The 27794-nt window shown below is 35.7% G+C and overlaps 1 protein-coding gene across 4 annotated transcripts in view; it reads left to right on the top strand.

Annotated features, from left to right (window-relative positions):
* The first annotated feature begins 1674 nt into the window (after positions 1-1674).
* Positions 1675-27794, top strand: part of LOC141536652 (uncharacterized) — a 230481-nt gene continuing 204361 nt past the window's right edge. For all 4 annotated transcript variants that reach the window (XM_074257323.1, XM_074257321.1, XM_074257320.1 and 1 more), the window contains exons 1-2: positions 1675-1973; positions 2315-2542. In XM_074257323.1, the coding sequence (XP_074113424.1) occupies positions 1773-1973; positions 2315-2542 (429 nt within the window). In that variant the 5' untranslated portion in view covers positions 1675-1772. The remainder of the gene's footprint in view (positions 1974-2314; positions 2543-27794) is intronic.

Raw genomic sequence — 27794 nt, 5'->3', positions numbered from 1 at the left:
AATCAATCTTAAATCTTCAATATTAGTGAAATGGTGAGGTTTACGGAAAAAACATAAGATACCTTTTTTGTAGAGCATTAAATTTCCTACAAAATTCTTAAAAAAATTTTTTCTGTACGACCAATTAATGATGAGGAATGAATTTTTTTCTATTGGACTGAGAAAAAAATGAAACACTGCGACGCGGAGGATCTTCCTATTAAAATTAAGAGTTCATATTTGGTGAGAATTTTTTTAAGGTGCCTAGTAACCCATTTTTCCGTATTAATTGTAAAAAAAAAAATAGTTGATTTTTTTGACCCACCCTAATATATATATATATATATATATATATATATATATTCTGTCTCCAGACTTTCTCTGAAACAGTCAGTCCGAGGACTTAGCAGAGAAGCAATCTCTGCTGGTCCGAGGCTGAGCCTGCTAATCCTTTATTGATAAATACTTATTTAATTGTCAATCAATTGAAATGGGTACTTATTATTACCTTCACCCAGGGTTGACAGCGCTTATCAGCATTCCACCCTGGTGAAATCGCCCAGAGCGCTAGCCAGCGTTCAGGCACTCTATCCATTACCTGTAGGCAGGTAAATTAAAAAGTTAAAATATTAAAATATATGTTTTTCAAATAAATTAAAAATCTGAATTATTAAACCATATAAAATAAAGTACTTCGCGGAGGAATCAGTGACATGACCCACCTGGGGTCTATTGACATCCTAACGAGGTCAAAATCTGGACTTAAATAAATTATTTAAATTTAAAAATAATTAATCCCAAAATTTGGGAACGTAACAATGTTATACATTCAAAATTAAAAAAAAAATTAGAAAAACGGTTGACCCTGAAGGCCATGGCTGCAAATTCCCGCGACTTTCGTAATTAAGCGCTCGAAATTGCATTTATTATGTTTTTGAGCTCTTCGAGCTCAAAAGTTTGATAGGAGTTTAATAAATCACTATTTTTAACTTCCCACTAAAAATCTCAGATTTTCAAAAATCGTGAAGTTATTGTATTCACCCCGTTTTGCAAAAATCGAGTTTTCATCAGATCTCGACGTTTGAAGGTCACAGGAAGCTTCCCTGACTATTCCCGTCAAACACACACACACACACACACACACACACACACACACACACACACACACACACACACACACACACACAGAGAGAGAGAGAGAGAGAGAGAGAGAGAGAGAGAGAGAGAGAGAGAGAGAGAGAGAGAGCATCGCGGGTGTAGTCAGTGAAGCTTCCTGAGACCTTCAAACGTCGAGATCTGATGAAAATTCGATTTTGGCAAAACAGAGTGAAATCAACAACTTCCCAATTTTTGAAAATCTTCGATTTTCTTAGCGGAAAGTTAAAAAAAAAAAATATTATTTTGTAATTTAATCTTAAACCATTTCAAAAATATGTATCAATTATATCAAGCTGAAAATGAATGTACTCTTTAATTATGAAATGGTTTTTCTAGAATCAATTTGAATCTCTGATAATAGTGAAACGGTACTGAAGTCTGGAGACTTGCGCTTTATCAATATGTCCGTGCGCCTAGCTTCAATACTCATAAGCCAGCTGGTATATACCTATAGTAATGAAACATCAAAATAGTAGGGATAGGTTGGAATCTAGAGAGGGTGAATACAGATACGTGTGGGGTGTTTACAGTCGCAGCAGTAGCAGATTGAGCTGCATACTGAGACTTGTTCGAATGATAACAAGAAATTATAATTCTAAATCAAACCACATTTTGCTTTCATGGAGTAAAGCGAAATGAATGAACCATTGGTGGAAGAAACGGTTAAACTCTTACAAAATAAAAATTATACTAACGAAGATAATTTAACCAAGAATGTTATACAAAAAGAAATAACAAATCGTAACCGATGTTTACCAAGTCGTCGTCTTCTCAGTCAAGCAACTATTGCAGAAACTAGTGTCATTAGCAACAACATACTCCAACAACCATTAAAGGTGTGCCTTTGCATAAATGATCCGGCAAAATCAGATGCTTTAAATGCTTTCATTTGCTAAATTATTGACTGTATAGTGATCCAACTTTAGTATTTTTAAAAAAGGGTTTGCTTTCATCAGCAAGAGTACACTATTAAAGCTGTAAGCCTATTTTCATGCATTTAGTAGAATTTTATTGCAAATAAATTTAGTTTCTCATGGGTTCAGAAATTAATAGCTATTTATTGCTAAAAAAAAAAAAACTAGCAGATTGAATATCATAGAATTTAGACTAATTGCACAATCAACAGTAAGAATGCTTAGTTTGCGCAACTATGTGTGCATGTGTGTAAGTGTTACAGGAATTTCCGATCATCAATTTCATTCATACAGTTCGACCGAATTGGCCTCCTTCACGAAAACGAGAAGAGGCACGAATACTAGAAAATTTACAGAAACTTATAGAAAGATCAAAACTTTTCAAAGCTAATCAAACTTCTGGGTCGGAAGCTACGACTGTAATCCAATCAACTCAAATAAATAATGGGCAATATAAAAAATTGGAAAATAGGCCACAACTTCTCACTAAAGTAAGTTTTTTTTGTGGTTTTGATAAGATTTGCAATTTGAAAATGCAATTGGTAAATTTAAAAGTCTTTTGCGATTTCATGTCCTGAACAAATATACAGTGAGTTTGATGTATATTCATATTTTTTTAACGATAAATTCTTTTTATCAGTCAAAATGGTGAATAATAAATTAAAATACTAATAGTGGAATAACAATAATTTGGAGAAGTTTCGATGTTTAGAGAAAAACTTACGAAAAATTTGTCATGATTTATTTTTAACGAACGATGTTTCTCTGGTGTAAAGGATATTTGTTTTTCTTCTTCTTAATTTTTAATTCAAATCTATTCCACTATGCTAGATGCTTATAATTTTTAAAATTTAAAATCACCTTCATCTTTGGTGAATTTTCCTTTGAACTAAACAGAATAATATGATTCATATGTGAATTGAGCGTTACTTATTTTATTATGAACTCATCTTCATTTTATCATAACTTTACTATATTTGTACTGTAAATTTACTATTTTGAACGCCAAATCCACTGATTTGGTCAAATGTAAGTCTTTTTACTTTTACAAAATTTAACTCAATGTAAACTAAACGAGAACAAATCAAACTATTTAATTCATTGATATATATTCGGCATTTCATAAGAAATCGGGTAATTTTTGAGGTGAACCTCTCTGATTTTTTTTTTAATTTTATATTTTTGAGGTTGATGATAATGAGGCTCATGCATTTTTTATTGATTTGACTAACCACGTATTTCTGAAACATGAATTAGATCCAAAATTCAAAGATTTTTTTTGACATATCCAAAACTATGCATGAAATCCTCATCAGCTTTTTTTAAATTTTTGTCATTGAATGCATTCTTTGCATCATATATACTCGGGAAAAAATAATCAGATCTGATTAGACATGAACAGGCATGAGTCTTCAGGTCTAATCAGATCTGTTCATGTCCGACTCGATCAGGTCCAAAAAAAAAAAGTGGTGCTTGTGAGAATTCGAACCGTAGACGCTGCGTTCTCCAGACTGATGCCTTCCCTCTTGATCAAATGATTTATGCTTACTTGGAGACATCTTTCAAACTACTTCAAGTAATTTAAATTTTATACGTTAATATTCCTTACAGTTAACGAAGTTAACTGTACCTGATTTATTAATAATTAATAATTAATTATATATTAGAGTGATTTATTTGGAACAGCTATGTATTTTTTCGCTCCATTAACATATGGCTCTATGCACAGTAATAAAAAAATATTTCTTTAAAGTTTATTCCAGAATTGTGATTTTGTTGTTTTTTTTTAATTTTACAGTTGTTTTTTTATTTAAAACGTAAAGGTGACTAAGTATGATCTGTGTGTTCTACAATTTTGCAATCTTTAATATTACTGCAATGAACAAAGGCGTAGCTTAAGATAGTAACAGACACCTTGAAAGGACTTATCGCCTATCGATATCAACTGATAGATTTTGGTATTTGCAAGCAATTAAACTCAAATTTCTACTCAAAATCTTGTTTTTCGCGTATTCCCTGGAACACATTAAAAATTTTGTGTTATTGCGTTGAAAATTATAGTAAAAATCATTGTTTTAGCATGAAAAATCAAAAACATTACGCTTAAGCCTTCAATTAAAGTTGTTAGTCCAGTCGGCGTGGAAAAAAAAGTGGTTTGTTGGCAACTTTTCGACAAAATGGTCCGATTTTGGATTTTTTTTTTTTTTAAATACTCAGAAAAATATTCTGAACATTTGTGTGTATGTGGGAAGTGTTGCTTTTTTTTTGTTTGAAAAATAGCGTTTTAGCGTTGAGCTTTAAATTAAAATATCTCGGAAACTACGTAAAAGTAGTCAAGACATATTGCGTATGAAATTTAGAAAATTAAATAAGGAATATAATGAGCCGAATCCGATGTCTCTACTACCAATAGTTTACGAGATATTAATCTTTTAATGAAAAAAAAACGCGGTTCCGCACGAGCGCTTATAAACAAATAGCTGTAACTCCGCAATAAAATCGATCGATTGACTTTTTTTTTTTTTAATTAAAGCTTTTACTGTCTTTTATAAGCAAAAAAATTGGCTAAGCTTAAAAAAATTTTTTCGAATTTATATGAATAATTGTCAGTTTTTTTATTCATGCAATAAAAAATAGTTAAAATGAAAAAAAAAATATTTTTTTTGCATAAATAAATTTTTTCGGCAATAAAGAATTGACCTGAAAAAAAAAAAAAAATGGAAAAAAATTTTTTTTAATACGAAATTACAGATGACTAGTTTAAAAAATTATGAGCTCTACGGGGTTTCGATGTTGGGACCTGAGGAATTGAGCATGCGCCATTCCCCTCAACCGCTGGTGGAGAAAAATGGGGGAAATAATCATAATGTAAGGCAAATAATAACAATAGTAAGCGGCCGCTCAGAAACTCGGAGTAATTTCTGTTTTCATATGTTTCTTGTAATTTTTGGTTTTTTTTTTCAAAGTCTTAATGAACTTTTAAAAAATCGATTCAACAATAAAGGTATCAAACGATTCCAAATTTTATGAATCGTGAAGATATCCTATCGTGTGAGGAACTTTATTTTTTTAATTTTTTCTATTTGTTTAAACAAATCATTATTTAACAAAAAAAAAATCACTCCCACAATATAGGTATCAAACGATTCCGAATTTCATAAATCGTGAAGATGTCCTATCGGGTGGGGAACTTTTTTTTTTTTATTAATTTTTTCTATTTGTTTAAACAAATCATTAATCAACAAAAAAAAATTCATTAAAAAAAAAAGTTCCCCACACGATAGGATTTCTTCACGATTCATATAATTTCGAATCGTTTGATACCTATATTGTGAGTATGAATTTTTTTTTTTGTTAACTAATGATTTGTTTGAACAAATGAAAAAAATAAGAGAAAAATAGTACCCCGCATGATAGGATATCTTGACGATTCGTAAAACTGGGAATCGTTTGATACCGATGTTGTGGGAGTGATTTTTTTTTGTTAAATAATGATTTGTTTAAACAAATAGAAAAAATTAAATAAAAAAAATTCCTCACCCGATAGGATATATTCACGATTTATGAAATTTGGAATCGTTTGATACCTATATTGTGTAAATGATGTTTTTTCGTTAACTAACAATTTGTTTAAACAAATGAAAAAAATTAAATAAAAAAAAAAATTCTCCACACCATAGGATATCTTCATGATTCATAAAATTTGGAATCGTTTGATACCTATATTGTGGGAGTGATTTTTTTTTTTGTTAAATAATGATTTGTTTAAACAAATAGAAAAAATTAAAAAAAAAAAGTTCCCCACACGATAGGATATCTTCACGATTCATAAAATTTGGAATCGTTTGATACCTTTATTGTTGAATCGATTTTTTAAAAGTTAATTAAGACTGAAAAGAAACAAAAAATTACAAGAAAAATATGAAAACAGAAATTACTCCGAGTTTCTAAGCAGCCGCTTACTATTGTTATTATTTGCCTTACATTATGATTATTTCCCCCATTTTTCTCCGCCAGCGGTTGAGGGGAATGACGCATGTTCAATTCCTCAGGTCCCAACATCGAAACCCCGTAGAGCGCATATTTTTTTAAACTAGTCATCTGTAATTTCATATTAAAAAAAATTTTTTTCCATTTTTTTTTTTTTTCAGGTCAATTCTTTATTGCCGAAAAAATTTATTTATGCAAAAAAAAAATTTTTTTTTTCATTTTAACTATTTTTTATTGCATGAATAAAAAAACTGACAATTATTCATATAAATTTGAAAAAATTTTTTTAAGCTTAGCCAATTTTTTTTTTTATAAAAGACAGTAAAAGCTTTAATTAAAAAAAAAAAAAAAAAAAGTAAATCGATCGATTTTATTACGGAGTTACAGCTATTTGTTTATAAGCGCTCGTGCGGAACCGCGTTTTTTTTTCATTAAAAAATTAATATCTCGTAAACTATTGGTAGTAGAGACATCGGATTCGGCTCATTATATTCCTTATTTAATTTTCTAAATTTCATACGCAATATGTCTTGACTACTTTTACGTAGTTTCCGAGATATTTTAATTTGAAGCTCAACGCTAAAACGCTATTTTTCAAACAAAAAAAAAGCAACACTTCCCACATACACACAAATGTTCAGAATATTTTTTTGAGTATTTAAAAAAAAAAAAAATCCAAAATCGGACCATTTTGTCGAAAAGTTGCCAACAAATCCCATTTTTTTCCACGCTGACTGGACTATGTACAGTTAAAATTAATAAGGGGACAGAAATTGATGTGTCATGAGGAACAAATTAATTTTAAACATAGAACTGCAGTCTAGAGTTCTATAAAAAATTTTTTCCAGACTGAAAATAACATTTAAGTTTTAATTTTTTTCAACACGAAATCAAACATGATCAAACATGGACAGGTCTGATCAATTTTTTCCGGGTTAAGAGAAGAACAGACATGAATAGGCATGAACAGGTCTAGTCAGGCATGGACAGGCCTAAACGTATTTAACACTTCAGACATGAACATACCTGGCCAGGCATGAACAGGCCTGGTCAGGCCTGAACGTATTTAACACTTCAGACATGAACAGGCATGGACAGACCTGATCAGGCGTGATCATGTCTAATTTCAGGTCTACCCTTGCAGCCTTGAGTTCACGGTGATTTCACAGTGAAGTCACGGTGAATTCACGGTGAATATACCGTTTGTTTGGGCAATTTATAAACGGTCTTTTCACGGTGAATTAACGGTGAATTCATCGAGAATTTACCGTAAGTTCACTATAAATTCACCGTGAGTTTACCGTTAATTCACCGTGAGTTCGCGATGAACTCTTATTGAAAAAAAAAAATTTTTGAATTTGAGCTGAAATTTCGTGAAATAATTTATTTATTTTTATGGTAATAGTTATCTGAAGATTAATTTCATATTTGATAGTGCATGGGGGATTGATGAGCCTGAAAAAATTTAAAGATTAAGCTGTGGCGGGATTCGAACCTGGTCTGCCTGCGTGGAAATCTCGACCCCTACCAGTTGCGCTACGTGCTGTAGTCAACGATTACAATGTAGATTAGCTATTTAAATTATCAGCAATACTTCTGTGTCAATACATCCAATTTGATTATATATGTCTACTAGCAGACCCGACAGACGTTGTCCTGTACACACGTCGTTAATTCGAAAATTTCAAACATTCTTCAATAAACTGTAACAGTCTGGACGGTTTTGATGAAAAATATTATCGTTTTTTAGGCACACTTCAAAACTCTTCAAACATCAATTTCTATTCGTAGTTAATATTTTAATTAGCACACGACTTGAACGAACACAATAATAACACAAAATTTCAAATATTTTTGTCAATTCGATCGCAGCGCCAACTGTCGGGACAAACTGAAATTAAAATAGAATAATATTTAATATTTGACGCTGCGATGGTAGCGCAGTCTACCGGATTCAATGTAAAACATTCCAAGATTAACAACTATTTATAAATGAAGAATTAGTTAAATAAACATATTCCAGTGGATTAAATTGTGAATCTAAACCATCCTCGAATCCCCTTGAACTGTACAAAAAATTTCATCAAAATCGGTCCAGCCGTCTAGGAAGAGTTCAGTGACATACACACGCACACAAGAAATATACAGGGTGTCTCAGAAGTCGTGAGCCACCGGACAGGGTGTGGTAGAAAATTGGATTCTGAATAGAAAAGTCCTTTACCATTTTTCGATCAGACCCATAGAAAAATTACTACAAATTTATGAAAATAGACCAATGAGGAGCGCGGTTTAGCGGCAGAACGGTAGGCGCAAGAGCGAGCGAGTGGAAGCGCGACAGGCAATGAGTGCGCGCTCGCTTGCACACGTGTGATATCATTGCTCAGTTATAGCGGGATGCCCGCATGCAATAATAATGATCAATGATACTCCTGTAAATAAAAAAAAATTAATATTAGAAAAATCATCCCATAGACAGCCCCATAAAATAAAAAATGTGCGATTTTTTGATAATTAAAACTCAAATTTTCGGTGTCACCGAAAAATGAAAAAAAAAGCCAACAGTCATATTCAATGATACCCCTGTAATTAAAAAAAAAAAGAAAAGTTATAAAAGTACACCATACACTCTGAGATACAGCCCCATAAAGCCAAAAATTTGCGATTATTTAATGATGAAATTCAAATGATCAATGTGCACTTGAAGTTAAAAAAAAAAGCAATAAAAATAATCAGTGACACTACTGTAGACCAAAAAAATTGAAAAAAAATAAAAAACTACCCCATAGACAGGGAGATACAGCCCCGTAAAGCCGAAAATTCGCGATTATTTAATAATGAAATTCAAATGATCAGAGTGCACTTGAAGTGAAAAAAAAGCAATAAAAATAATCAGTGACACCACAGTAGGTGAAGAAAATTTTTAAAAATAAAAACTACCCCATAGACAGGGAGATACAGTCCCATAAAGCCAAAAATTGTGCGATATTTCAATAATTAAAATAGAAATTTTCGACGACTACTCAAAATTTCAAATAAAAATCTAGGACTAATAGTTAACTATACCCATAACAATCAGAAAAAAATTAAAAATTACAAAAACCACCCCATAGACACTAAGATACAGCCTAATAAAACCGAGTATTTCGGGATTATTTAACTTAAAAATTAAAATATTCACAGTGCATTCGAAATAGAAAAAAAATACCAATCAAAATTATCAGTGGTACTTTTGACCATCAGACAAATTTAAAAAATTGTAAAAACACCCCATAGATACCGAAATATGACTTGATAACGCACAAAAATCGGGATTGCTTAGAAATTAAAATTCAAATTATTGGTGCCCATTGAAAATCAACAAAAGAAACCTTTTGTACTTATCGATTAAACTCCTGTGTATCGAAAAAAATTATTATTTAAAAAAACACCCCGCAAACTCCGAATTATGATCCCATTAAGTTGAAAATTTCTGATTTTTTAGTAATTAAAATGCTACTTCTCGGTGTCCGTTGAAAATAAATGAAAAGTATGAAAACTCATTTTCAGATATACTCTTGTAAGCAAAAAAAAAATAAGATTTGAAAAAAACACCATACACTCGCGATTTGTCGATTTTTATTTGACGTAAATTGAAATTCTCGGTGTTCACTTAAAATAACAGAATTACAATAATCTTCCTATCTAATGTAACCTCGGTCATACACAAAGATATCAAAATTATGGAATCCACCCTATAAACACCGAGATACACCCCCATAAACTGGCGATAAGTCGATGTTTAATTTACTTTCAATGAAATTCTCGGTGTCCACTGAAAATAACAAAAAAAAATAATCCTTCTATTCAATTTAACGTCAGTCATACATAAAAATATCAAAATTATGGAGTCCACCCCATAGACACTGAGATGCGCCCCCATAAAGCCGCGATTTGTCAATTTTTCATTTATTTAATTTGAAATTTTCGGTATCCACTGAAAATAAGCCAAAGAAAACTATCCCACTTTCCAGTTCAATCTTTGTCATGAATTAAAAAAAGAAAATTTCGGAATCCACCCTATAAACATCAGGAGACAACCCTATAACGCCGCGATTTTTCGATTTTCCATTGATTTAAATGGAAATTCTCGGTGTCCACTGAAAATAACTTAAAAAAAATTATCGTACTTTCCAATGTAACCTTTGTAAAGAATTGAAAAATCAAAATTTAAGAATCCACCTCATAGACACTGAGATACACCCCCATAAAGCTGCGATTTCTCCATTATTTGTGAAGTTAAGTTGAAATTCTCGGTGTCAACTCGGAATAACTCAAAGAAAATTATCTTTCTTTCCAGTTTAACCTTTTTATGAATTAAAAATCAAAATTTTGGAATCCACCCCATAAACACCGAGAGGCAACCCCACAATGCCACAATTGTTCGATTTTTTATTGATTTAAATTGAAATTCTCGGTGTCTACTCAAAATAAGTAAAAGAAAATTATTGTACTTTTTAATGTTATCTCTGTTATAAAATAATAAATCAAAATTTTAGAATCCACCCCACAGACACCGAGATACATCCCCATACAGTCGCTATTTGTCGATTTTTAATTGACTTAAATTGAAATTCTCGGTGTCCACTTAAAATAAAGAGCATAAACTCATTCCACTTTCCAATTTACTCTTTTGTAATAAATGAAAATATCAAAATTCAAGAATTCACCCCATAGATCCCAAGATACGCCTCCATAAAGCCGCGATTTATCGATTTTTTGTGAATTGATATCGAAATTTTCGGTGTCATATGAAAATTTGAATTTTAATTATTGAAAAATCGCGAATTGTTGGCTTTATTTGGATGTTTGTTAGTGTCTATGCGGTGGATTTTCAAGAGTTAAGTTTTTTTATGTTTTTAAGGGTGTAATTTAAAAGTACAATAGGTTTCTCTTGTTGTTGTTAAATGGACACCAAGAATTTCAATTTCAATTACTAACAAATCACAAATTAGCGGATTTATGGGGTCCTATCTCGCCGTTAATGGGGTGTTTTTTCAAATCTTATTTTTTTTTTTTTGCTTACAAGAGTATATCTGAAAATGAGTTTTCATACTTTTCATTTATTTTCAACGGACACCGAGAAGTAGCATTTAATTACTAAAAATCAGAAATTTTCAGCTTAATGGGATCATAATTCGGAGTTTGCGGGGTGTTTTTTAAATAATAATTTTTTTCGATACACAGGAGTTTAATCGATAAGTACAAAAGGTTTCTTTTGTTGATTTTCAATGGGCACCAATAATTTGAATTTTAATTTCTAAGCAATCCCGATTTTTGTGCGTTATCAAGTCATATTTCGGTATCTATGGGGTGTTTTTACAATTTTTTAAATTTGTCTGATGGTCAAAAGTACCACTGATAATTTTGATTGGTATTTTTTTTCTATTTCGAATGCACTGTGAATATTTTAATTTTTAAGTTAAATAATCCCGAAATACTCGGTTTTATTAGGCTGTATCTTAGTGTCTATGGGGTGGTTTTTGTAATTTTTAATTTTTTTCTGATTGTTATGGGTATAGTTAACTATTAGTCCTAGATTTTTATTTGAAATTTTGAGTAGTCGTCGAAAATTTCTATTTTAATTATTGAAATATCGCACAATTTTTGGCTTTATGGGACTGTATCTCCCTGTCTATGGGGTAGTTTTTTATTTTTAAAAATTTTTTTCACCTACTGTGGTGTCACTGATTATTTTTATTGCTTTTTTTTCACTTCAAGTGCACTCTGATCATTTGAATTTCATTATTAAATAATCGCGAATTTTCGGCTTTACGGGGCTGTATCTCCCTGTCTATGGGGTAGTTTTTATTTTTTTCAATTTTTTTGGTCTACAGTAGTGTCACTGATTATTTTTATTGCTTTTTTTTTTTTAACTTCAAGTGCACACTGATCATTTGAATTTCATCATTAAATAATCGCAAATTTTTGGCTTTATGGGGCTGTATCTCAGAGTGTATGGGGTACTTTTATAACTTTTTTTTTTTTTTTAATTACAGGGGTATCATTGAATATGACTGTTGGCTTTTTTTTTTTTTTCATTTTTCGGTGACACCGAAAATTTGAGTTTTAATTATCAAAAAATCGCACATTTTTTATTTTATGGGGCTGTCTATGGGATGATTTTTCTAATATTAATTTTTTTATTTACAGGAGTATCATTGATCATTATTATTGCATGCGGGCATCCCGCTATAACTGAGCAATGATATCACACGTGTGCAAGCGAGCGCGCACTCATTGCCTGTCGCGCTTCCACTCGCTCGCTCTTGCGCCTACCGTTCTGCCGCTAAACCGCGCTCCTCATTGGTCTATTTTCATAAATTTGTAGTAATTTTTCTATGGGTCTGATCGAAAAATGGTAAAGGATTTTTCTATTCAGAATCCAATTTTCTACCACACCCTGTCCGGTGGCTCACGACTTCTGAGACACCCTGTATATATATATATATATATATATATATATATATATATATATATATATATATATATATATTATAATGGCTTTTTCGTTGCGCTGGCGTCAACAGCGCCGACGAAGTCCACCTAAATGTCTGGCTTACCTGGTTCGATGTAGGTTGGGCGCCAGGAACTTCCGTTCCACGATTCGTAGTTGCCGTAGATCGTCGTTGGGCGGCGGGTCGAGATCGAAGAGATTCAAAAAGATGATACGATGATTACAAGGAGATCGGTTCGGAGAATAATTAAATAAAAAAAAACTTTGCTGGTACAATTTCGAGTCAAGGTTTTATTCAGCGGATAACGAGTTCAAATAACGTCGTAGGTTCAAGTCAAATACACAATAACTAAAGAACGAATCCGATCAACACAAAAAATTGTTATAATAAACTTCGAATTTGTTCATACAAAAAAAATTAATCTTAGTCGCCGGTTTCGATTATCAGTAAAATTTCGAGACAGAAAAATTATTTCATTTCGCTGTTTCGATCAACAATTAAATTTTTGAATTTAAGAAAATTGTTTATTTACAAAAAAAAATTCTGTTCTTGCTCGGTTAAAAAAAATTAGTGTATTTAAGAATTATTTATTTAACAACATAAATCATTTCCTGGCACTGTTTCAATAAATAAATAATTGTATTTAAGAAAATTATTTATTAAAAAAAAAAATTTATTCTCCTGCGCAGTCTCGAAAAACAAATAATTATAATTACGAATCATTTATTCAACAAAAAAAATTATTCTCTTACGCTTTTTCAAAAAAAATTAATTGTTCGAGTTAGAAAAAATTAGTTATTTAACAAAAAAAAATTTTTATTCTATTTCGCTGTTGCGATTAAATAAAAGTTCGAATTTTCTAAGAACAATTATTTATTTAACAAAACAAAAAAAAATGTTCATTCGATTCCGCGGTTGCGATTTCATAAATTTTCGAATTTTCCAAAAAGTTATTTATTTGACAAAAACCAATTAACTTTTAATTTATTTCGCCGGGTTCGATAATCAGTAATAAAATAAATCAACGATAACTAATCAGTGGGGCAATTGGGTTGTGGTTACCCGTCGGGTAACTCGCAGAACGAAGCTCGAGGTGCGACACAAAAAAATTACAAACGTACCATCTATTCAGTCACTCATTACAATAATATTTAGCACCGATACCTGGATGATGTCACCATAACTGCGTAGTCGAATTACATTAGTTAATTACCTCGGAATTAATTCCGACTTTGTACGAAACTTCCCCAAAAGAAAATAAACAAACAAAAAAAAATATCTTAATCAGCGCTCTCGCTTCGAATTCAAACGACTAGCAGGTCGCGGTGAGGTCACCCAGGTGAAATATCAATCTGCGACCACTCTTACCCGCTCAGTCGACCTCCTGGATGCACAGCGAGGAATTCCGGCGTTGGTGGCACTGACGGCGGCGGTGACCTCGGCGATGATGTTTTCCCCACGGAATCGGCGGGATCGGCAGATCACGAAGCTGATCAGATTGTCCTTGAAGGGGCGACACGACTCGGAATTAGTCACTCAGTGATCGACCCTCTCAGACAATTAGCAAATCCTGTTATCTCGACTATGGCGGTACAATTTTTCCTCGACAAATTTTTCCTTTCTCTTAGAATTGATTATCTCGGCCTCGCAGTTAATTTAATCACCATTTTTTTTTTTTTTTTTTTTTTTGTTTAAACGAATTGAACGATGCTATTTTTCGCAATTTTTAACAATACTCATCGGCTGATCGAATTGGCAGTCGTCAGAAAACGTAATTAATCGTAATCGAATCTTCAAAAAATATTTTTCTTTTTTTTTTTTTTTAAAAGGTCTCTTGCACGTGGCTTCGCTTGAGCCGGGTAACAACTTGTTGTCGCTTTTTTCCGTTTTGCTTTCCTTCATCAACATGTGGTCGTTCACTCGAGCGCAACTAATAACATGCGCGTCCAATCGACCGTCGTACGATAAATTACCGGAATCGATGATTGGTCGATTCCCTAGTCTGGTTCGAATTTCGGTGTCCAGGTGGAGTCTCGATACTTTCCTGTCGTTCCATTTTCCGATCCTTCGTGGTCCCCATTTCCATGACGTCCTCGTTCTCGATGCTCCTCCCAGATGTCTCCTTGATCGCTGGTATCGACTGAGTGCGGGTTCGCCCGGTCGCTTTTCTCATTCATTCCATTCGTCACACTATACCCGATACATCGAAGTTGAATCGGACACATTCATTCGTATATTTAAATTGGCGCGGTTCGAGTTCAAATTTTCTTTTACCTCGAGCTTTGGGTTTCGGTCGGCACCACATGGGGCGACACAGTCGCATCGAATCTCCGCGGTCCATCAGTATGACCAACTCGAGGCTAAATAATATTCAAAATCAACAAATTTAAGTCTATAGTCAAAAAAAAAAATAATCTGACATGAGAAATTTCCCATGTCACAATATAAAGATTTATTATTGAAAATTCTCCCCTTATTCATTAAAAAAAATTCTCCCCAAAGAGTAAATTCTAACATTCTAATTAATAATCTAAATCCGCCTTTTTTTTGCATATGAACTCTACACTGAAAAAGTACGGTAAAAGCACTTAAAAGTAATTAATTTTTGCAACGCTGAGATTACCGTAAATTAATGATACTTTCACGATAAATTCACGATAGTATCACGATGAATTCACGGTAGTTCCACGGTAAATTTAAGGTCTTTTCACGATAAATTTTTGTGTGATCGTGAGGTGATTTTGCGGTTGCATAACGATCCTAAATTTATCGTGAAAAGACCGTGAATTCACAGTAAAACTATCGTGAATTTATATGAAATCTACTAAAAAATTTCATTAAAACAATGCTATTATTTCTACAATAAATGACTAAAGCTAATGTATAGATATGGAAATTGAAGCTTAATGAGCTTTAAGAAACAATTTACACAAATAAGATAATGTGAGGCATTCAAAAATTATTGAACCGAGAACAAAAAAAATCACATTTTTAGCGAATTTGTGACAGCGTAAATCAGCTTTAATGAGTGATTTAATTAGTAAAAGAGATCAGATTGGTACAGAAATTAAAGGTTATTGAATAAGCTTTGTTATGTCCACCCGTAAATTTTTTTCTTTTTATATTTAAATCAGCCGCGCAGATGGAAGACTTCTCCATGCGCGAAAGCCACAATAAAATAGAAGCTACGTGACTGCTGGTTGAATAGCGGGGACTCCTGCAAACTCAGCACCGCGAGCATTTAAAAACGAGAAACGGAGACCGCTCCTGGTCTTTTGTTAATTAATTCGACTTCCGCGTTTAATTGACGGACCCGTGCCTTGTAAAAGTCACTCATCTTAATTTGCTCTGCACTTAGGACGAGTTCAGACTTGGTTCAACTGGCAGGCCACGTATTGGTCTTTGAGCAATTAATTCGACTTCCGCGTTTAATTGACGGACCCGTGCCTTGTAAAAGTCACTCATCTTAATTTGCGCTGCACTTAAGACGAGTTCAGATTCGGTTCAATCAGCAGGCCACGTATTAGTTATTAGTTCTAAAAATCTAGAGAACCGGAATCTCAAAGTTCTAATTTGCTCTACACTTAGGCGAGAATCCGGGCAGTAAGTTTAAATAAAGTATCTCTAAAAGCTAAATTTGCGCACTTTACCCTACGGGGGACTGGAGGACGTTAGCTCATTTAAATTACTAAAATTCATTAAATTAAATTCTTTAAAAAAAATTCAAATTGTGAAAGTGTAAGTTTTAATGTTTATAAAAATAAATCTCAATTAAAGTGAAATCAGTTTCCAACAAGTCATTTCATAAAGTAAGAAGCCCGAAATATAAGCAGCCCAAATCCACCCTACTCCATCCGCTGCGAGAACCAACCAAAGGGCCCAATCAAGGAACAGGCACTAACAGCTGCCCTAAAATCACGGATCTGACCATCAATAAAGTTCCCGTAACAGTAAGTACATCTACTCTCAATAAATCCGTGAACAGTCTCAAACGAAGGCGTGGTAAATTCGTACTTCGAAAACGTCCCACATAAATAATTAAAACAACGGAATTAAAACCTCCGTTGTGTATTCTTTAAATTGTTAGTCCAAACCTCCACCGTTTACGCTACCGCTCTAAAAACGCCCTTGGACATAACATAAAGAACACTGGTGGCTGCGGTGGGATATCGAGTACGAAATTATTTAACTTTCGTTTGAGAAAATTTAAATTCTCTAAAAATTATTCTCCTTTTCGTTTTCGAACTATCTAAATTCTTATTAAAATCGAGTAAATTCCATTGTTAAGTAAATTTTAATTTTGACAGTTTAAAATCTCTCTCTTAAAAACTAAATTTATCAGTTTCTTTTATTCTTAAATTTTATAAATTTTCAAGTCTTATTTAAAATTCGAAAAATCTTTTCATATATATCATTAACTCCAGAAATTCAAAATTTTGCTTAACAAATTTTTTTGTTCACACCAAAATTTTCTTATAATTCACTAAAGAATTTAGTTTGCATTTTTTTTTTGGAGTTATAAAATTTAAAATAAAATCATTTCTTTTCATTATCTTTTTCATTCCTTTAATTTTCCTTTCTTAATCTAATAATAAAATAAAGATTCGCTGACGTTTCTTTATTCGAGGTGCGGTTCGCATCACGCGGAACTCGCACGTGTATCTCTTGTCAGCAGAAATATTGCACGTCCGTTTAAAGAATTTTTGTTTACTAATTAAGCAGTTTACGGATACTATTTTAACTTCTATTACTCGAATTTTATTTATAGAAGTTCATTTTTGTCTTTCATCATTTTAATCTATTTTTAGAAATTAGTTAACAAGGACTTATTTTGGGTAAAAATTATTTTGAACCCTTTACACTTATACTTACACATTACGAGAAGGGTGCTTTGAATTTAGCACCTTCTCTACACAAAGGTTTCCAGTTCTGGAAGGGTGCTTAACAGCACTTTCTTTAGCTGAGAAAACTTTCAAAAACTTAACTCTTGGGAAGGGTGCTTTGAATTTAGCACCTTCCCTCGATCACACTTTATCTGGCTAAAAATAAAATTTTTACCAAAATAAGAAAGAAAATTTTAAAAATTCGAAATTTTTTTTATCTATTTGTTTTTATATATATAAAATTTTTTCCTTTCTCTTCGGAATCTCTGCTGACACGAGATGCTACTATTTGAATAACAACATTTTTTTTTTTTTTTTGTATATAATTTTTGTGATACTGAATATTTTTGTTGAAATTTCTTTCCCTCGTTTGTAATATTAAAAGTTTTTTTTTGGGTACACGGTTACGAATACCATAAGAAATTTTTCTCCCTTCCCCTAGAAATCGAATTATATTTTCGTGACCCGAAATTTTAAAATAAAAATTTTTTTTGGGGAAATCAATTTATTTACAAAATTTTGGTTTTGCGATCGGTTACTGCGTCGACTAATTGACGTTTTTATTTTTGATGCTGTAGAATTTTTTTTTGAAAACTTTAAAGAGCCGATGGGAAAGAATAGACGTTCGGGCTATCGATATCACTTAAAACAAGTTCATTCAGATTTTATCAACGGCAAGGTATATCACCGCCCGTTGATAGAAACTAAATATTGGGAAGAAGATACTGAACCCGCGAAGAACGTCACCGATAAAAAGGCTGGTGGGCCAAAGATTATAGAAAACGTTAAAGCCGTCGCGGAACTTTACGAAACAATATTAAAGATTCGCCAAACCCAAGCCCCCATCAAAGCGCCGTTCGAGTACAAACTCCACCCGATCGACCCTAAATCTCCACCTCGAACCTAAAAACCTAAATTCTTATCCGCTCATCTTTCTTTCAAATCTTCGAAAATTGAACTCCAAAGAGCTCACATAAATAGAAAACTATTAGAAATTTTTTTGTTATTATAAAATCTTGTTATAGAACTTACATTAATTCATTATCTTACATTCCGCTGAGTAAGCGAAATTTAAATTTAACTTCAGGCTTTAGTGTTCATACATTGGTGTAATTTTACTCCAATCTTATTTGAAATTTCGTCTGAGATTTTTATATTTAAAATTTTTTATATTCAATTTTTTTATATAAAACTAATAATAAAATTCAAAATTTTTTTTTGCTGGAAACTAGGAATTGGTCAAGGTGTTAGAATTTCCTTTCAATTTTATTCATTACTGTCTGAGTAAAATATTTGATTCTTCCTTTATTACTATCTGGAAATTGCTTATAGTAAACACACGTCCTTCAACTCTTCCGTGTCTATCCGTCCGTACTCAACATTCTGTAACTCTATATACACGATAGCTAATCTTTCCCTCCGGTTATTGCACTCAACAGCTGTGACCTACTTACCTAGTGACCGATAAAAATACATCGCGATTTAAATCAAATAAAATTCGATTTTTAATTTTTCCTTTATTTTGAGTTCTTCGAGCGAAAAGTTCCTTCCCAACCTTCGTCTAAATTCAAAGTTTACCCAGAATAGTCAAATTTTACTTCAAGTTAGATTACACTAGAACCGTGGAACCCTTCGAGGACGAAGAAGGAACGTTTTTTGTCCCTTGTTCGAACGATTTTCCGTTCGGAATCATGGCTAGGAGAACTTTCCGCGTAAACACCTCTATAAACGAGGAACTTCTTAACACTCAAATTCAAACATTGGCCAAAGAGCTACACGATGCCCTCCCCTATTTTAACGGGGAAGGGCCAAACGCAGTAAAAGATTTCGAATTGTTCAATGGGATAGTAAGAAATTGGCTACCGTGCATCCCAGCAGACAACCAAGACTTCTTCGCCCGTCGTATAGCCCAAAAACTATATGGACGAGCCAAGAGATTGGTTGAACATGTCGAATTAGGCTCGGTAGAAGATATCTTACTAGTCCTAGGTCGAAAACTCAAAAGAGGCGACCCATATATCACGTGGCAGAAAAATCTAGCTGCTGCGGCCCCAAAAGATACGGAAAACATCGAAGACTTTTATTACCGGTTAAGCGAGATGGTTCGTCGTATAGAGCTCAATGCTCCCGAAGCTGATAGGGCCGTAGTAAAACGTACATTTGAGAAAACAGCGGCTACTACCCTATACGAATACCTACCAGACTTCTTACGGTGCCTATGTAAAATAAGAAGAGCCGAAACGTTAAATGACATGTATCTCGCCATCGAAAACGACGCGTATAGAAAACCGGAACGAAGACGATCTATGAGAGATGATGGACTCACTCCCGGAGAATCACTTCCACCCTCAGTGGAATTTCACCGACGACCCGGACAAGATGGTAACCGACATTATCCGCAAATGCCGAGATCTTCTCGTGATTATGACGATCGTGGTAATTATCGCGAATTACCCCGCACCTTGGCATATCAAGAATATAGTCAAGGTCCAAGAACAAGCGCTCCTCGGTATTACGATGACCCATTTCCCGACACATATGAAGACTACGCTCCTGACAGTCACTACGGCGCGGGTTATCAAGTAGAACAACAAATGATGGGCTCTACTTTCACGTTCGGAACCGAGCGAAATACACAATATATGCCTAAGACTCAAAATTATTATCAACCGCGACCTTTCCAAAATTATAACCAAAATCGTTTTCATCCAGGAGTACCAGGTCCTATAGAGGGCGGTACGCTTTGAAGAAGACGAAGATTCGGAAGAGGCAAAATTACGGCACAAATCGGACCCAACGATAATTTGTAACTGTCCATTTTGCCCAAAAGGAGAACGTCGAGACGCGTACGATCCTTTAAACGGATCGGGCGCTCGTCAACCGGAGGCAATGGCGAGTATGCCCGTCCAGTCTCCGTCTACTTCAGCGAGGACTCCCAACAATTATCAGCAATATCCAAGGAGTCAATACCGAAATTATCAAAATCAATACCCTCGATCAATCCCGCAAAATTCCCAGAAGCAGGTCTTAGAACATCAATCGACTATGACGGAACCAATGTCTCTACCGAGACCAGAACAACAACCAATCCAAAACAACTTGACGTCACCAGCAGGACAGCAGAATCCTCAATTGATGACCGCAGGAGAGCTACGAGCCCAGGCGAGGACGAACCAAAGTGCCTAACTACAGGAAGAGGCCCTACAGTCCATCTACGTAGTCCAGGACTTCGAAAAGGCGGAGTAAACGCCCTTCTCGACACCGGTTCCGACCTTAACTTACTCTGCATCGAAGAACTGTGCGACGAAGTCCCCTGTAACATTGAAGATACAGGAGTAGTTGGAGGTATAGCTACAAGCTCAATGCCTATAACCGGTTCTATCAGTCTAAAAATATTCGGAGTTAAAATCACGTTCCATCTCGTACCAAAACCACCCGGCGGTTATAAAGCTATTCTCGGAAATGAATTTTTCATTCAAAATCGCGTAACTATCTCGTTTTACTGGAATACTCTAGTAATGAAAAACAGACCTATTCAACCAATACCGATCATCCACCCACGAAGGTTCCCCGAGCAAAAGATCCTCGCTCTAGGAACTGGGCCAAAGGTATATATCTCGTGTAATCTGCTCCTAGGTAACTACCAGCGATTCCTCATCGATACAGGCGGGGATGTATGCCTCATCAATGTATCCGCGTTAAAACCTGAAACAATTATCGACACCGGAAAAGCTAGGAAATTCCGAGGTCTCAGCGACAGTACCTTTGAGACCCTAGGAGTAGTTAAATTGAAAATTCTCAATATCGAAGTCGAATTTCAGGTTTGTCGGGAGGATTTACCATTCCCGGAGTGGGAATCCTGGGAAACAATTTCCTTGAAACCGAAAAAGCTGAAATCTCGTATGACAATCAAACTTTGGTTTTGTTATCTTCTCCAACAAAAACAACCTCTTTTAGCCTTAAAACAAAGCCCTCTTCAAGCTACACATTACCACCTCGTATGAAAATGGTAGTAGCAATACCAGTCCAAGACTTCGAAAAGAACGAGGGATATCTCCCTCGAATGAAACTTCCGGATGGAGTCCTTGGAGGAGAGGCCGTCGTCAAGGTAGAGGACGGTTACGCCACGTGTATGGTCATTAATCTTAATTCAAATCCAGTCGACATAGACATCGGACCCCAAGCACTCGAAGATTTCGAGTTCAGTAACCCTAGTTCAGACGGGGACGAGTCCGATGACCCTTCCATCGAAAATTCTAGTCGTATAGCCAATCCGGAAGTACGCATTAAGACCATACTTCAGAAAATACCCCTAGGTCATCTAAATGAAGAAGAAAAAGAACAAGTCCAAGAGCTCATAGAAAAAAATCACGACGTCTTTCATCTTCCCGGAGACAAGCTGGGTTGCTCGAAAAATTTCACCTGCAGGATTGAAACCACCACCAATGAACCGGTGAGAATAAAACAGTATCGATTTCCCCCAGAACATCGGGAAGAAATCGCCAGGCAGGTCGAAAATCTCGAAAAACAGGGAATAATTCGAAAATCTAATTCTCCATACAACTCACCTTTGTGGATCGTACCAAAAAAATCTAATGATCCTTCTATAAAAAAATATTGAATGGTTATCGACTTCAGGCAACTAAATAAAATCACTAGAGGAGATGCCTATCCTCTACCTCTAATTATCGATATTTTAGACCAGTTAGGCGACGCTAACTTCTTCAGCGTCTTCGATCTCGCCATGGGTTTCCACCAGGTCCCAATGCATCCCGCGGATGCGCCAAAAACGGCATTTTCGACCCCAGATGGCCACTGGGAATATTGTTGCATGCCTTTTGGCCTAGAATGCGCTCCATCTATCTTCCAACGAATGATGGATTCCACCTTAAGCGGGTTAAAAGGGACGGAATTATTTATTTATATCGACGATTTAGTTAGCTATGGTAAAACCCTAGAAGAACATGGGGTGAGAGTGCAAAGATTATTCAATAGATTGAGAGAAGCGGGTCTCACTCTCCAACCTGAAAAATGTAAATTTCTCTGCCCGGAAGTAGACTATTTGGGTCACGTAATAACAAAAGAGGGTATAAAACCAGACCCGAAAAAAATTTCATCACTCAAAAACGCGTCGCGACCTAGAAATCATACAGAAGCCAGAAAATTTATGGGACTCGCCAATTATTATCGTAGATTCATCCAAAATTTTGCGGAAAGGGCTAAGCCCATAACAGATCTTACGCGAAAAACGAAACCTTTCATATGGACTGAAGAAACGCAAACGGCATTTGACGATATCAAAAATGCCCTCTGCGAAGATTCTTTCCTTAAATACCCAGATTTTAACAAACCTTTCATCCTAGCTGTCCATGCGTCGGACTCGGGAATATCCGGAATTCTCAGTCAAGCGACGACAGTGGGGGACGATCCGGAAAAAGATGGAGAAAAATAGTCTCTTGCGTTTCAAGGGTATTTCACGACACCGAAACCCGATACACTGACGTAGAAAAACAATGCCTTGCAATAGTTTACGCAATTCAACAATTCCGACCGTATCTACAAAAACATTTTTCTCTAATAACCAGTAGCCCTTGCGTTACCTGGTTAAGGGATAGCGCAACTGTCACCGAAAGACAAGCTAAATGGCGCTCTAAATTAAGTAGATACAAATTTAACGTCGTAGTCCGGCATAAGATCACCGAGCAATACGCGGAAGGGCTCTCTTACAACCCGGAAGGGCGTCCAGAATCTCCAGAACTCACAATAAATAATAATACCGAAAATAATCCTCTAGCGTTACCGATTTCTGCTTTAACAAAACCAAAAAGATTAAATAAAAATCTCTCGGATGAAGAGGCGATCCAATCGGTCAAACGCCCCGGTCGCCCTATCGAATCAAAAATAGACCACGAGTCAGCAGCGCTCCCGAAGTAAGAGAAACAATTGCCTCTCGACTTAGGAAAAGAGAAATGGGAAAAACACGAGTCCCACCAAAAGTGAATTATCACGAAACCAGCGATCTAGATATAACCTCAGAAGATCCGAAGATTCAAGAAGCCGGAAATGAAGAACAGGGGGACGACGAGGTTTTCCTGCCAGGACCAAGCACAAGTAATAAAACACCTGACATTGGCCAAGAGGGGGACGACGAGGCAGAGAAGGATGAAGCAACTGAAAGTGACAGCGAAATGAGGGTTCCACAAAAAACGACGGTCAACGCACGAATTAATAGAAATGTTTGATGAACTCCTCAAAAGACGGCCACCACCGGAAAACACCCATCGGGAGAGAGCTCTAGAGAAAATCCGACGAGAAGAAGCGATATTCAACTACACTCCCCAAGAGTTAGCCGAATTAAAACGAACAAGTTCTGAGACAGCAAAAACAATCCGCCAAGCACTCAGCAAAATGCCTCCACCCTGGAGTAATGAAGAAGACTCGTTAGACAATGACACTGCAACCGAAATTAATGTCGACGAATTTCTAAGAGACAACAGCGAAAACCCTGAGGAAGGATCAAGCAGCGATATCAGTCCAGAAGAAACCGGAAAAAGCGGAGATTCCAGCGGAGCAGAAAAGCCCATCATCATAGAACCAGAGACCTCGACTGAAACAGACGACATTAATTTCAGAAACGTCACCGATACGTACGATAGAAACGAGTCAAACATAAATACTTTCACTCCCCAGAACGTAAACAGATCGCGATTCGCGGGATATTTAGGAGACGGTCCAGAACCCCGAACCCCAATCTTCGGAAGAGTCCTCATTCCCGATGAATTAGCGGCCATGGGGAACCATTATGACCATGTTAGCGGCCAAATCGTAGACGAAAACGGCGAAGCAATAACCGAAAGGGCCGGAACCGTATCGGCCAACCCCAATAACACACTTATCGAAACGGAATCAAAACTAAATAATTCACAGGTTAATAATAATATTAAATCACTTAGCAATTCGGAAAAGCCTAGCAATTCCAATAAAATTAGACGCGAAACAACTACAAGCGGGAATAAAACAGTGGGGGATGACGTAGGGAACAGCCGATTCGGACCACCATTTGTCGCCTACGACCCTCCAACTTTCGAAGAGGCTGAAGATATTTTTGCTGAAAGGCGCCATCGACCAAGAATATCTTCACCCTCGAGTTCAGACGAAAGTATACCGCCAAAAGGGTCCGACATAAAAATCAAATTTTCAACCAGCCGAGGCGGGCTTACTTACGCTCGAGACCACTTAGTACACTTTTTAGCAGCTGATTGCGAAATAATAAAACCCGTAGCGAAGCTGCTCCGCGACTTAAAATTTATAAATGCCGATGACCTTCACGCCTCAAAGCCTACAAAGGGGGACGTATTCGTCACCAAGCTAGGTCGTTGTAAAATCTTTACGGTATTTATCAAAACAAAACATTTCGAAAAATTAGACCCTATCGACCTGATCGAAGGATTGAGAAATCTTCGACAGTCAATGTACAAACACGACATTCATTCGTTTCGCTGTGCAAAGCAGGGGGACGAATTTGACGACTTAGACATAAAAGCCTATTTATTACACGAACTAAGAGACTGTCCAATAACAATTACCTTGTGCTAAGGGAACGTCGAGGTACCAGACGAATCCCTTCGAACAAAAATAATTGAGGAAAATCATAACAGCCTAATAGGGGGCCACAAAGGTGTGGTAAAAACATATTGCGTATTCGCGAAAAATATTACTGGCCAGGAATGAAAGATAAAATCTACAATTATATACGAGCATGCGAGATATGCCAGAAAAATAAACTCACGCGAATAAAAACCAAACAGCCTATGTTCATCACAGACACACCCTTCGAACCTTTCGAAAAAATTAGTATAGATACGGTAGGACCCCTGCCCATGACCCCTGACGGAAATGTACACATCCTAACGATCCAGGATAATTTTTCTAAAGCAGCTGCGGCAGTTCCTCTCCCTGATATCAGAGCAGTAACTGTTGCAGATGCCCTGTTAAATCATTATATCGCTCTTTATGGGTGCCCTCGCGTAATTCTATCAGATAAGGGCACCTCATTTACAAGCAAATTAATTCAACAGCTAGCCAAAGCACTGAGAATTCAAAGAATAACAACTTCCTCCTACTATCCACAATCGAACGGAGCCTTGGAACGATCTCACCAGCCTTTAATCGACTACCTCCGGGCTTATGTAGATAAATTCAGTAACTGGGATCGGTATGTCCCAATGGCAATGTTGAATTATAACACCACCGTGCACACAGCCACAAAATTTACACCATACGAAATTTTGTACGGAAGAAAAGCCCGAAGTCCAACTCAATTTCCGGACTTCAGTAAAATCGAATCATATAACGATTATCTAGCAGACTTAATTAGTCGAATTTCCGAAATTCAACGAATATCTGCGGAAAATTTAACGAGAGCTAAACACGAGTCTAAAATCCGATTCGACAAACATATACACCCAACAAAATTTAGTGTAGGAGACCTCATATACACGTTGAAGGAACCTAGAAAAAATAAATTAGACCTTTACTATACCGGTCCATACGAAATAGTCGAAATAAATGAAATGGGAAATTTAATAATAGAAAAAGAAAATGGGAAACGAAAATTACTCCACCCGAATAAGGCTAAACCAGCCAGCCGCGAAAAATTTGACTAAAAAGAAACCCAAGTTGTTTGTTTGTTTCAGTATATAAGAGCCAATACAATTTCAACATGAACACCGTACTACTTCTCTTCTTGGGACTGGGGTATCTGGCATGGAGCGCAGGAGAAACGAAAATAAAGCCAATGGAGGCCAACCCAGGCCTACTCTACGACCCATTCAAGAAAATACATCTGATCCGCGAAGAATGGCAACTCATTAGTTCAATCAACATCGACAAACTGGTGAATATGTACCCACATTCGAATCAAAGTTTATGGGAAGCCTACGGAATATGCTCGACGAAATTCAATCATTCAATCTGCACATCATATTTGAGGGTCAACAGCCATAGAGAAATACAAGCAGAACTTCAACAAGCTCAACATCGGCTAAAACAACTCCTCGAGGACCCACAACTAGAAGAATTCGACTCACAAAACCGCACAAAAAGAGCCCCCTGGTTCGGATTCGTAGGTACAATAGCTCGAGAACTGTTTGGGACCATGGACTACAGCGACAAAGAGCACATCATCAAGGAAATAGACAACCTATATCAAAACAATAGGGAATTAATACACCTATCCCAAAACAACACTCACATCATCAAGAGTGAAATAAATGAGATCCTTAAACACGAATCAAACATAACCGAGAGGATCAAGGAACTGGCCCGAACATCAGCCTACCTCAAGCATGCAATAAATAAACAATTGAGCGATCTACAAAGAATCCAATTGTTCTCAATGGCTGGAGACGAACATATTCACCTGATGACCAACCATCTACGTATTCTAAACAACGCAGAAAAGATTATAGAAGAAGCAAAATGGGGTAGACTCACCTATTTAACAGTGTCAGCCAAACAACTGCATCAAGCAACCGCTGACATGATGAAAAAACACCCGACGCTGAACCCACCTCAACCTCTGAATCACATGGACATCAATACACTAGCCAGGGTGTCCACAGTGGAAACAGGAAAAACAAATGGACATTTCCTGATAATAATTACAGTTCCACTATTCGATCAGACGCCATGGTTAGCATATGAGCTAAAATCACTTCCCAAGCCTGAGAAAGTAGGAGACCAAATATCAACATTGACAATTCAACCAACATCGAAATATCTCGTGTCAGAACCATCGTTTGATGAATATTTTCTCGCTGAACAAGATTATATCAACAACTGCAAGCCAATCGGACCAGACATGGCATGCCCACCAGACCTCTTGTCCAAAACAACCAAGTTGGTGAACGAGGTAGATTGCGAGATGGAATTATTGATGAATCCGAAAACCAAAAATCTACGGAATTGTAATATAAGAATAATTCCAAAATGCAAATTAACTTGGATAATAATGAACGAGAAAAACACCTGGGCATATTCGACGTGCAAGGAGGAAAATATTCAATGGAGATGTCCAGGACAAACTGCCGAAAATCAGGTAATTAATAGCACCGGCCTGATACATATCCATCAGGGATGCCAAGCGACGTGTAACGAATACACTATTCGTGGGATTGCCAGAGAATCAACAAAGATAGACCTCATTGCCCCGAGTTTTAACCTATCCTTAGAAACGTTAAACTCGAGCCTGAAAACCAACAACGCAGCTCCAAATTTGTTCGCACAGAATCAAGATCCAGCTACGATTATCGACAAATTCGAACCTTGGGGCCAAGGATTGGAAGAAAACGAAGAGAAAATGTCACTAATTGCCC

Source organism: Cotesia typhae, unplaced genomic scaffold (genome assembly GCF_013202065.1).
Source record: "Cotesia typhae breed Kobodo isofemale line unplaced genomic scaffold, CoteBio_Ctyphae scaffold_152, whole genome shotgun sequence".
Taxonomy (NCBI): Eukaryota; Metazoa; Arthropoda; class Insecta; order Hymenoptera; family Braconidae; genus Cotesia; species Cotesia typhae.
This window is presented reverse-complemented; position numbering and strand designations above follow the sequence as displayed.